General features: G+C 45.6%; 1 protein-coding gene across 2 annotated transcripts in view; it reads left to right on the top strand.

The window, feature by feature from the left end:
• The window catches only part of RPN2 (ribophorin II), a 54,660-nt gene extending 42,874 nt beyond the window's left edge, over positions 1–11,786 (top strand). Inside the window, exons 12-18 of one of the 2 annotated variants that reach the window (XM_086331923.1) lie at positions 588–782; positions 2,057–2,143; positions 3,644–3,739; positions 5,066–5,141; positions 7,011–7,140; positions 8,646–8,693; positions 11,468–11,786. In XM_086331923.1, the coding sequence (XP_086188049.1) occupies positions 588–782; positions 2,057–2,143; positions 3,644–3,739; positions 5,066–5,141; positions 7,011–7,140; positions 8,646–8,693; positions 11,468–11,480 (645 nt within the window). In that variant the 3' untranslated portion in view covers positions 11,481–11,786. The remainder of the gene's footprint in view (positions 1–587; positions 783–2,056; positions 2,144–3,643; positions 3,740–5,065; positions 5,142–7,010; positions 7,141–8,645; positions 8,694–11,467) is intronic. The other variant, XM_086331925.1, reaches the window with a different exon arrangement.
• Positions 11,787–13,102: the final 1,316 nt, after the last annotated feature.

Here is a 13,102-nt window from a genome sequence, read left to right as displayed (position 1 = left end):
AGTCTTCATACGGATACAACACATGTAGAAGTTAAATCTGTCTTAAAGATGAAGAAATCAAGGCTCAAGGAGGTTAAATAACAGCTCTTAAGTAGTGAAATCATATCTGATTGTCTTCAAGCCTGGGTTCTCTCTGACACTGGGCTGCCCTGCATGATGAGAACTCTGCCTTGCTATCCATCCCCATGCCTCCTCTCCTAAATCTTTAGCTGGAGGCACTAGGAAATTGAAAATGGGCTTCTTACAGTTTCACCTCATTTCCCTTCTTTTCACCCTCTAGTGAAGAAGTTAATTGGGCAGCAAAAGGCTGGCAGGAAGAGGAAATTACAGCCTCAGCAAAGGGCTTAAATCATTCACAAACTGGGCATTCGGCCTACAAGTCGTTGAGATTTGGCCGGACCCCTAAGTTAAATTTCTTGTACTTGCAGAAAGTACTGTCTGATCTCGGAGCTATAAGCAGGGTGGGGCTGGCTGACCTCAGAACTCCCACTGGGACAGAAGAGCTGACAGCCTGCTGCCTCAGGGATCTGGGCCCGGAGGGAGTTTTGAAATCATCAGATGAAAAGTTGCGTTATTATTCCATCCAGACATTTGTCCGACTCCACAACCAGAAGACTGGCCAGGAAGTGGTGTTTGTTGCAGAGCCGGACAGCAAGAATGTGTACAAGTTTGAACTGGACACCTCCGAGAGAAAGCTCGAATTTGACTCTGCATCTGGCACCTACACACTCTACTTGATCATCGGAGATGCAACTTTGAAGAACCCAATCCTGTGGAATGTGGTATGTGCCTCCTTTAACTTCACCCAGACAGGAGTGGCTATGCCACAGTCAGACAAAGATGGCCCCTCTCCAGGGCGTGGGCTTTGTACCCAGGCCTCTCCCATGCCACCCAGAGGGCCATAAATAAGTACACATCATGCTCGTCCCATTGGCAGTCTTAGGGGCGTGCACATGGCCTGGCTGGCATGTCATAGGGGCTTCATAAATAGTGACTGAGTGAATGAATGAAGTATATCGATTTGCCCTAATGGGTTCTAGCAGATTTCTTTAAAAGCTGTACTTGAAGAAGGTTTTCATATTACAGGCAAAACACTGCAGGGAATACACAGATATAAGAGATAAAGTCTCTAGCTTTTGAGGTACAGTGTGCCCTTGCAGGGTAGGCTGGAGAGGGGCCTGAGGTTTGAAATCCAGTTCCAATTCATTATGGTGTGGACTAATGAATTGCAGGATATTCTAATAACCATCTAGGATAACCAGGATAAACTAATACCCTTCAGCTGCATGGTGTGTTCATAGTTTGCATAGTGCATTTCACGTACATAACTCACTTTGGGCTGGTGGGATGAGAGGAGGCTTCTTAAAAGACATGACATTTGAGCCAGGGTTGAAGAGTTGCAGGGCTTTTTCAGGATTGTATCCGAGGGGCTGTTGGATGATCACTGGGGGACAGCCTCCAGGAAAGTTTGAGGTGCTTTCAGTGAGATACGAGTGGGTCCGCTTTGCTGGAGCACCTGAATCTGGTCAAGGGCAGGAGGTGGTGAGGTGGGGAAGGTAGCAGAGGCCAGATGCCAGGCCTTGAATGATGGGTGGCTCCCTGTGCAAGACAAAGGGGCAGCTGCATTTTCTTACTGTAGTCAAAGCTCCTTTTCTTCTCGGATTTTGGGCTGTTTTTGTATGAGAGCACTTTTTCATTTCTTTTTCTTTTTTTTCTTTGTCTGAGACTAAATTATACTTCCCCAGGAGCAGTTTCTGATTGCTACTGTAACAGCCTGAGTACCAACTGGGATTTTTGTATTAAACAGCCCTGTGGGGCTCACCAGACCAGTAGAAAATTGGAACTCTTGCTCTAAAAAGCATTTTCAACAAATACTTATTTTGTTCTTGAAATTTTTACTGCCTCAATTTGTTGGCTAATGACTCAGAAGTGATTGGACTGCTTGGAGCTCCTTTCAGTCACAGTCCTGGATGGGAGTTGGGAGATACTGTCCTGCTGATGAGTTTCACCCCTTTCTCTGCCCCTGGGCCTTTCATCACTGCTTTTATTGTTTTAGGCTGATGTGGTCATCAGGTTCCCTGAAGATGATGTTCCGTCAACTGTCCTGTCCAAGAACATTTTCACCCCCAAACAGGAAATTCAGGTACATCCCAGAGGGCTTCTTCGCTAAACACAGAGGAGAAATGGACACATGAGAGAGGGCAGCAGAGCCCCAGGCACTGGCTGTGGTTTAGATGATACGTTGTAGCTTGGTCTTTGCCACCCTGTGGATCAGGCAGGGCAAATGTCAGCCCCATCCTGGAGCTTAAAAAAACAGGCTCAGATTGCCTGCCGGCCAGTTCCCAGAAAGCAGATAACTAGAGACAAAATCAGAACCTATGTCTGTTTTTCCTAAACATGCAGGAGGTTCATTCCTCAGATCACTGCTTGATGCCACAGCACAGATGGGTCTGGCTTTGCTCCTCTGTGTTCCTGCATAGACCAGGGCCGATGGAGCCCACAGGTGGCCAACTCAGCTGGAGCATAGGGCTTTCACCCCCTAGGCCAGCCCTTCCTCTCTCCCGGGATTCACCTTCCTTGCACACAAATATTAGAAATCCCTGCCCAGCCCAGTCCATGGGACTGTTGTGAGGCTCAAAATAGTTCCCAGATAAGGAAAGAATAGCTTTGAAAAGTTTCTAAAAGCAGTGTACAAAATGAACACAATAATTGTTAAACAGTTGGAGCCCTGGTTAAGGAAACTGAGTGGATCCACTCAGTGTACTGTTTTGGAGTCCTCAGAAATGATTATACTGCAGTAACAGGGAAACTCACAATCTGAAATAATGGTGAAGTGTTCCAAGCAGACTACTGACTCTTACTCCACTTAGAAAAAAGCCAAGGGCCCAAAAGGTAGAGTAGTAGTAGTATTTTTAAAATTCTTCCTGATGTTGCTATAGCATCATTTAAGAATGTGGAATGCAGTTAAACACTGGAATGTATAACCATGATGACAAAGGGTGCTAACTGATTTTGTAGGGTGGGGTAGGCAGCAGCAGCTGCCACGGGCCATATTAGAAGTCCCTTCGTGACAGTGACAGCAAAGAGGAGCTGAGGTTAAAAATTTGGGAATAGGAGTCTCACATGGAGCTGCCTTGTCATGGAGCTGGGTTGACTGGACATTGGCAAGCAAGAAAATTTCAAAATTTAAAATCGTTAATACAGCAGTTAGCTAACTTAAGTCAGCAAAATATGATGACACCACCCTGGGAACTCAGAAACATTGTGAAATCCAGCGTCCTGCCTGGGATGTGTCACCCTAGTCATCCAGATGCTTGGGTACCATTTTTGTTACCAGGTGGATGCTGCTTGATAGGTTACATCCTCTAGCCTCTAAATGGCAGTGAGTTTTGGAGGGGAAAAGAGACTTTGCCATTTGTGAGCTGGGACTGGTGTGATGTCCCTGGAAGGAGACCAGTGGGAGCAGAAGCCAGTGTTGGGAAGAGGGAAAAGGCTAACGGGGTGCTCATGGCCAGGAAGGCTCAGCCTCTGGAAGGCATTTCCTCCTCTTGACTGTCATTGGGGTTTTGGCTCCTGGTATACATGGCAGCCCCGCTGGGAAGAACACATGGTAGAATATTCCTGGTGTGTCTTCTTTTGGCAGCACCTGTTCCGCGAGCCTGAGAAGAGGCCCCCCACAGTGGTGTCCAATACATTCACCGCGCTGATCCTCTCGCCCCTGCTCCTGCTCTTTGCTCTGGTGAGTTGCTGTAATTAGCATGGGCAGCGTGTGTCTGGTGCCAGACTCCACAGATGTAGCCGTTCCAAAGGAGACTGTGCTCTGGCCTCAGCACAGCTCCAAAGGGGTCCAGCAGCTGTGACCTGAACCGATGGTCCAAAAAGTTTAGAATAAATAAAACTACCTACCATAGGGGACCTGCCAAAAAAACTGATCCCTTAACAAGGGGCATGATAAAGTACCTGGTAGCCATTATAAATGGTCAAAATATGGACACGTATGCTCCGTACAAATGTTCAGATGAAGCCAAGTGTGAAAAAAGCAAGACCTGATGCTGATAGCTGTAGAAAAAATGAGTACAGAGGCTGTGCATTTCAACACTGTTTGGAGCACAAAACTATAAACAACCTAAAGTCCTCATAAAAGCAAGTGTTAAATAAATTATGGTACATCCACACAATGGAATAATATGCAGCTCATTAAAACAATGGATAAATTAATGTACTTGTCAACGGATATGACAAGGTTGTTAAGAATGTCCTATTGAGTGAAGAAGGCAAGTGGTAGGATAGGGTGTTTGGTATCATCTTCTATGTTTAAAAACCTTAAAAAGGCATTAACTATTGGTGTTGGTCACCTCTAAGGAGAAGGCCTTTTAGGGAGTATAGAGAAAGGACATTTTTACCATTTTAACATGGTATTTGAATATTTTTTTTTAATCATCTCTTTTTCCCCTTGTCTCTTTAGAATCTATAAACGTAGATGCAGATCCTCCAAGTTCAGAGAATTTTGAGAACCATATAGAAAACTCATTAGATTTTACTTTTGGAAAATTGTCGATGTTCCTAATCCTCTGATTTTAATAAAAGAATTATTGCTTGGTCAAAATCTGAAAGGCATGCCACAAGCTTTCAGAAACCAACCCTAGGCACCTGTTATTTTGAGTAATCAGAATTTCAAAAGGCAAAGAACCCACAGTGAGCACACCTCCTCCCAGCTGCCAGTGGGTTTATCTTACCAAAACTTAGAGACATTAGCAGGGGTGTCATCACTTTATCATCAATACAGTTTTGGACCTTTCCATTCCATGGCTTCACCTGTTTTAAAATAGAAAAGTTTGCCGTCGTTAAAAATGATTTTCAAGCACTTTTGCGAACAGGTGTTGGAATGCCTTTTTTCCTTAGGACTCACAATAGGGTGGTTGTCACTTGGACAAATTCCCTGTCCTTCAAGTATGTATGAATTTTGAAGCCCTTAGGGCTGTTTTTTGGATTAGCATGGCACAGTGTGGGTTGCCTCCCTTTCACATTCTAATGTCTTCTTAATTTATTTCTCCCCATCTTTCAGTGGATCCGGATTGGTGCCAATGTCTCCAACTTCACTTTTGCTCCCAGCACAATTGTCTTTCACCTGGGACATGCTGGTAAGCGCCCCAGGCTGCTAATTCCGTTTAACCTCCTTTGACATTTCGCCTGCCCACGCCAAAACCCTGTTAAGTAGACCCACAACCTATTAACTATAATGACTTAATAGCATAACATTTCCCTCTTCCTCCTGGCCTTTTACAACGGTTAATATGATGATAAACCTATTTGGCCCATCAGCTTAGAACAGCTGTCATTATATCGGGTTTCATTGTATGAGGCTGCCATTGGCAGACCATTTCACCCTCAGTTAATAGCTCTGTTCATTTCCAGAGATTACTCACTTATCGCATCTTTACGTTGAGCCATCTTCCTGGATGGAGAGCATTAATGCAGTTTCCAAAGGTTATCTTCCCCCACCATATCGATCTTCACATTTGCTGGCGGCTGTGTCCGGACAGTAATAGAAAACAGTCCCTTCCACAATCAAACACGCTGTCCTGCATTGTCCCCTAGAGAACTTAGGACCTAAACGTTACAAGACAGTAAATTCACAAATTAGTTAAGCGTTTCAGAAACTTTTCGACACTATTGGATTGGTGGCCCCTGCATTTCACCAAGACCTCAATATTCTTTTCTGATTTCTTTGACTTCTGTAGGAGCCCTCCCACATTTCTGTAGTGTTCAGATTCCTTAGGGGTCCGCAGATGAACCACTTGAAACTCTAGGCAAATGTGTATCTCTGTTTTCCTGGGGAAAGAGAGTCTGTCTCTTTGATCAAAATTCTAACAATGGTCCGTGACCTCAAAAATGGCTAAGAAGCCCTGCTGTAGTTCATCCATCATCCTTCTGGGCAAAATCGACAGGATGACCTTTCTCTCCAGCCCAGTTACTGAATTTGAGTGATAGCCCTCCTGGGTCAGGGAAAACAAAACCTGAATATAAATTTGTTTAGAGCCATGACTTTTTGTGCCAGAGTGCTTTTTGTGCACATTCCCGTATTTGACTCATCACAACCCTGATGGGGGTGACCAGGGCAGGAGTTACGATCCTGGTTTGACGAGTGAGAGAATTTCGGCTCAGACAAATAAAGTGGCTGTGAAGGGCAGAGGCTGGGTCAGAACCCAGGGTTCTCAGTGCCCAGACCTGAGCTGCTTTTTTTTTGTAATATTTTCCTTTTTTTTTTTTTTAATATAGACCATTTTTAAAGTCTTTATTGAATGTGTTATAACACTGCTTGCATTGTTTGTGTACTGGTCTTTCGGCCACTAGCCATGTGGGGATCCTAGCTCCCGCATCAGGAATCAAGCCTGCTCCACCTGCATTGGGAGGTGACGTCTTAACCAGTGGACCACCAGGGAATCCCTGGGCCTGAGCCCTTTGGGCTAAACCCTCCTCCTGCCCTCCTTGCTTCCTTCCTAGTTTCAATGGCAAATTAGCCTCAATTTTTTTTTCTATTTCTCACTTTTAGTAAAAACGAAAAGGATTTATTTCTTTAATTCTGAGGGCTTTCATTCAGAATTTGAAAAATCAGCTGAATCCCAAATTACTAGGTTGGCCAAAAAGTTCATTGGAGGTTTTCTAGACGATGGTACAGAAAAATCCGAATGAACTTTTTGGCCAACCCAATATAACCTGACAGCAATTTTAAAAAACAAATGCAAAGCCGTCATTTAAGAACAGAGATGCAAAAACGTGGAATCAGATCACTGAGATCTGGTTCTTACCTCCGAATTTCTTGGTAGTCAAGACTGAGAAGCAAGTATATTGAGTTACGTATTTTCTGGCATCAGAGGAAAGGAATAAAACCAGCTGGTCTATAAATACAAACCTGTTCGGGCTCCGCAGTTACTGGCTTCTGGTTGTCTTCTGCCCTGGGCAGTGTCACTGTTTGATTCAGTTGGTTCTCACGACGCCTGTCCTTGTAGCTATGCTGGGGCTCATGTATGTCTACTGGACACAACTCAACATGTTCCAGACCCTGAAGTACCTGGCCATCTTAGGCAGCGTGACGTTTCTGGCTGGCAATCGGATGCTGGCGCAGCAGGCAATCAAGAGGTAAGGCTTGGGGCAGGTCAGGGGCCCAGAGTGGTTTAGAAATATTTTTGTCAGCTCTGTCCACCCAGCTCTTTGAACCAACAGTATGTGGTGAAAAGGTTCATATCCTGAGGGGCCATTGTGACACCTCAATCCAGCCTGAAACAGAAGCATTTTAAATCAGTTGTGATGGTAAGCTTTAAATATATTAAAACCACAACAGTTTATGCCCTGACACATTAGAATGAGAGAAGAAAATAATTGCTTCGTGAAGATTAAAGTGGATCAGGACAGGTGGCAGAAGATTGTAGTTAAAGTGCTAGCAGTGTAACCATTTTCTCCTCTGCCACCACAGAGAATCCTTCTCCATGCTTCTCCCATGCCCCAGAGAGGGACTCCTCTGTAACCCCAATGGCCTTCCAGAGCTTTTCCTCCTAAGCATGAGGTCCATGCTCTTCCCCTCCAAAAAACAGCATCGGGCAGAGGCCCCTGGCAGGGAGCACTGCACGGGGGCCCACATCATGTCCCCGAGAACCAGACAACTTCAGTTCACACAAAGGGTCAGGGCCCAACGTGATGGCGGCTAGCTGGCAGCTTGACTTTCGAACCTGAATTAGAAGTAAATTTAAATGTCACATTGGTGTTTCTCATTGATTTGACTTTATTAGAACTTGGGTGATTTCAACCACGTAAAGGTCAATAAGAAAAGGTCAGAATTGCTTTCACCTTTGGAAGTTAACATTTTCAGACGTGCCCTGCGTTCTCCTCTCCAGGACTCTTGCTAGAAGAATGCATCTTAGTACCCTCAATGTACCCTCAGTGCTGCTGCTGGTTAAGTTGGGCAGATCAACAGAGCAGCTTTCTCAGAGACCATATGGGTGGGAGAGCCACATGTCTCCTTCCTGCCCGGATATCCATTGTGAGTGTTCTGAGGGCCTCCCCAGGAATACTGGCCCAGGGTGCTCCCTGCCTCTCCCGGGGTTGCCCGCATTCCGCTGGGGCTTCCCAGAGCACCAGCAGTGGCAGCTGGCTCAATTCTCAGCCCCTGCAGCAGCCCTAACTTGGCAGCTCTGTGCTGCATCTGAGAGAGAGCCAGGGGCTCAGCTGTTTTCTCTCAGCAGAGCCCTGTTTTCTCAGAGCAGCCCGTCTAGGCCCCCGGGAGCCAAAAGGCTGTCCTCTGCTGAGCTCTCTTTTCTGGAGTTTGCTCACACAAGACGAACAAGATTGAGAGGAGATGGGGGTGGAAACCATTTGATTTAGATCCCACTCAGCAGGAGTTCCTAATACAGATAAAACGGAGTACATTTTCTGGGGAGGAAGACCATGGCTCTCATGCCCCCTCCATCCTATATAGAAAGTTACAGCTGTCTGTTGCTGTCTTCATGAGTTCTAGAATCAGGCTTTGCCCCTCGGGAAAGCGGTGACATTAACGAAAGCTCTTGGTTGGTTGTTTGCCATTTCTTTCCTCAGCTTATTTCTCTTCTCACTGTCCTTTCTTGACTCTCAAACCCTCTTTCCTTTGGCAGGATCGCTGCAGAGCAGAGCAGTAGATTGGCAAAATATAGGACACTACGGTAAAGATGAGGGGCACTCAACCCAGGAGCAGGGCCCCTTTTCCACCTTGCCCACGTCCATGCATGTCAGTTACTTACCTATTTTCAGCACACTTCTTCCTTCCCATCCCCCCTACCCCAGAGCTGAATTCTGAGGCCATTTCCCCACCTCCTGGACCAGGGCAAAAGCCAAAGCCCCCTGAGTTAGCCTAGCTGGTGGTAACTTGGCAGCGCAGCAGCCTGGACCTGGCTTTGACTGTAAGGCTTCCTCCTCACTTATGTCCCACAGGTACTTCATAGACAGAGCCCCTCTCTGTGTTCATAGGAGAGCAGAGTTGAGGAAAAGACTGATTTAACTTTAGTACTTCTTAAAGGGGACCCCTCCCACCCCCCATTCAGGACATCTAAATTCATTAAATGATAGTCCCATGGAAAATCCCGGCACACCTGGTCACCGTTCTAGGCCTTTTTGTAGTAGTATCCTCTGGTTGGGCCAAACAGTGGAGTTTGGTAAGACACTAAATTATAAAGACTGATGGCCACAGATCAAAGCCAGCATCCAAACTCACATTCCTAGAGCTCAGGACATGGTTCAGGGGTGCTCCTTGTGTGGCTAAAATGCCCAGTGAAGTACCACCCATACTCCGTCTTGTCAGGTCCTCGGATGAGGATGGAGTGGAGGCAAGGTGAAAGGAGAATGTCTGATGCTTCACTAATCATCTCCTGTAGTCCAGGGATTGGCAGACGTTTTCTAGAAAGAGCCAGGTAGTAGTTGAGGCTTTGTAGGCCGTGCGGTCTCTGTTACAACTACTGAACTCTGCCACCATAGTGTGAGGACAGCCCAGTCCACGTGAACAAGCCAGCATGGCCGTGCTCCAGTGAGATGCTATTTACAGAAACGGCTGCTGGGCTTAATTTGGCCCCTGGGGCACAACGTGTTGACCCCTGAACTAGAACAACAAAGAGGGGGGGGGTATTTGAGTTTTCAGGTCATGTTCCCCCTTGTCCTTTGCCATGGAGATGGCTTTTGCTGCCAAAGCAATGGAGCCATCTAATTTTCACTCCTCTGGAAACAGAAATTCACAAGAGCATAGAATGTAGAGCCTTTGCACTGATGTGTGAACAGAAGCTGAACCATCTCGTTCTCAACATAGAAAGCAACCACATGTTTTGATTTTTTTTTCAGTATTAATTCATATACAGTAAAGTTCACCCTTTTTAGTGTATAATTCTGTGAATCTTGAAAAACGTAGACAATCTTGTAGTAAATACTATCTCAACCAAGGTACAAACTTGTTTCCACCCTCCAGCAAGCTTCCATCCATGTCCCTTTGTGGTCTGCCCCTCCCGCCCCATTCCTCAGCGTTACCCATTTGGTTTTGTCCTGAATTATAGTCGCTCTCTTTGAGATTTGCTTTCAGAACTAGTCCTGCATATTGAGCTCTTTAATTCTTTCAGACTAACTGGATTAGATTTGTTTTTCTTGATTTTTAGATAGTTAACCCCCGACCCTGCTAGCCCCAAACCATACTTCCCGAGAAAGAGGAAAGTCGCTTGATCATTTGGGCATCTGGGACTTCCTGATGTCGGGCCCTCGTCTTTTATTGGAGAGTCCCTGGTAGCCAAGCGTTTTTGATCTGAGGACAGGTATCTACTTGATCAGGCATAATAGAGGGCTAGCTTCTCAGCCACAGTGGAGGTTTGTGGGTCACCACGCTTTCACCTGTTCTTATTTCATAATTATACTGTCCTCTCTGCATAAATATTTCAGAGCACACACTTTTTTTTTGGCTGAACCATGTGGCTTGTGGGATCTTAGTTCCCTGACCAGGGATTGAACCCATGCCCCCTGTAGTGAAAGTGAGGAATCCTAACCACTGTACCACCAGGGAATTCCTGGGACACACACATTTTGAGGCACCTGGGAACCTCTGAATGTTGGCACAGAATTAGAGGCACTCAGGACGAGTTCCACACCTGTGCGTGTGTGCCCCTTGGCTGTTGGTTACTGGGTTTGGAGCATGCCATTCTGCAAGACCTCCTTGTCATCGCATCAGCCCTCACCACTGGGGACAGCTGCCTGTGAGGAGAGCATGTGTGTGAGCCCCTCGCCTCTGGTCACCAGAACCGTCCAGATCACCTCCTGGGTGCTCTCACCCTCTGGTCGCACAGTATCTGTCCAGATTATCATTGTCCTTCTTGTGTTTCTCTGTCACTTCTTGAAGTCTAGGGGAGGCTAAAGAGATTTAGTGAGATGTAGATTTAATTTTTTTCTGTGACGTTTAGACATCCAGTCTGATCATTGACAAGAACATGACCACATGGCAGGAATATGGTGCAGATTTCTGTACCAAAAGGTTAGGATGTCATTGTCCAAGCTACATGAGGGCCATGTGTTGTTTGGTGGACCCAGAGTCTGGGAAGTTGAAGATGAGCATTCTTTAAACCCTTCCTCTAGTTGAAGTGTACACTGTCCTTTTGGCCTTACACTGTGAGAGGTGTGCCTGGAATTAATTACCTCATCTTGTGTTTTCACATATCACGCTTACTTAGGTATCATCAGGTGTGTTTCATTGTTTATTTAAGTTGTCATCAGCTTTAGTTTGAGCTGTCTTTCATTTTTCATGAAATGAGGTGGGACATAAATAAATAGGAAATAGAGGAATGATTATTCCCTTACAAATGGGATCTCATAGTGGGAAAGGACCTTGGTTTCTCTGTTGTCACCAAGTTAAGAGCTGTAACAGTGAGTTGGAACCATCGATAATTTTGTGTTTGTCTCCATTTTCTTTCAGAACAACACATTAGTTCCAGAAAAAGGAAGGAAGTTCTGAAGGCTGAAGTGAATATTGATAAAAGAAGCTAAGGACAATTCACAGCTTGAAAAGAGGAATGAAAAACCCCTTTATTTAAAAAGAAGAAAGTCAAAATTGTGGTTAGACTTTGCTTGTTTTTCTGTATCCCCAGCACAGAGCAGGCACCCAGGTACTTGGTTTCTTTGGCATGGTGCCCCAGCAAGATGCTGTGAATATTCTGACTTACCCACTTGTTGCATTGAAAAGTTGAAATCTGTAATTAATCTGTTAATGGAATAAAGAGAATAACAGGAACAAAGACCTGAGAGGGTTTTTTTGGTACTTTGGGGCTGGTGGGGTCTCTAGGACACATGACATGAGGCCTTAGTTGGAAAGTATGCTTGACGTGATGGCGAGGTGATTCTCCAGGACCTTTGACATTCGTCCTTCTCACTTTTCCTAACAGAAGTGAGAATTGCCTAGAAAAGCCAGCATCCTTGCTTTGTGTCCAGCACTGGGTACCACCTATGCCCTGCTGATATCTGAAGGCCCCTCTGCTTTTGCCTTCTGGAAAGTTTGGTCTTGGCGTGCAGAGGGGAAAGGAAGGGAATATCTTAAAAGAAGGCTGGGCCCATGAGCCATCTTAGGTGCTGAGAGGGACACACGCATCTTGGAAATGCCCCTTTGGAGTTGTACCCAGGACCACCATTGCACAGAGGTCATATGGTATCACCTAGGAAAGTAATATTGAATTGTGTATTCCAAGTGTGCAAACTTGAGTGTTGGGCAAGCCTACTTCACCACAGGGTGAAGGACTTTGGGCAAGTGGCTTAATGTCACTAAGTTGCCTTTTTTTTCCTTCTGTAAAAGATAATGACGGTACCTTCTCACATGACTGAAGGAGTTTCATGCATCTGAAATCTTGGCCTAGTGCTTGGCATCTATCCAAACTGGCCCATAGTTACACACTTGGACTCATTGCCTTTACTTCCATTAACTGAAAATAATAGGAGACTTCCCTGGTGGTCCGGTGGTTGGGACTGTGCACTCCCAGTACAGAGGGCCCGGGTTCGATCCCTGGTTGGGGAACTAAGAGCCCACATTACCACAACTAAGCCCGAGCACTGCAACTTCTGAGCCCATGCATTGCAACTGGAGAAGTCTGCGAGCTGCAGCGAAGACTCGGCACAGCCTAAAAAAATAAACAAACATAATAAAAGGTAACTTTTGAAATACAGGTAATCCTGAGTATTTACTGAGTTTGGGGTTGGGGGAGAAATGACTTTAATCAGATTGCTTTCCAGCTTAGCTGGACTTCGCTACAGTGAGGGAATGGGGGTTTTGATTGGGGAGAGAGTGAAGGCGATTCGGGAGCTCTGGGCTAATTCTGAATGGGATTCTGCGGGGGCGAGGCCCATATGGACAGTTACAGGACTGCCTCTAAGATGGAAAAGTGACTTCACCTTTCCCAGAGGTTGCAAACTGGTGACCCATGTTTTATTTGATCCATAATTTTTTTTTTGATTGAGTCAGTTGCTAACATTCACAAATTGAGAAAATTCATATAAAAATCCAGGTCTAGGGTTTAGGATTCTCTGGAAAAGGAAAATCAGAGCTGGCAACATTGGGCCTGAT

Source organism: Bos grunniens, chromosome 13 (genome assembly GCF_055505025.1).
Source record: "Bos grunniens cultivar Pamir isolate PY7600 chromosome 13, Bosgru_T2T1.0, whole genome shotgun sequence".
Taxonomy (NCBI): domain Eukaryota; kingdom Metazoa; phylum Chordata; class Mammalia; order Artiodactyla; family Bovidae; genus Bos; species Bos grunniens.
This window is presented reverse-complemented; position numbering and strand designations above follow the sequence as displayed.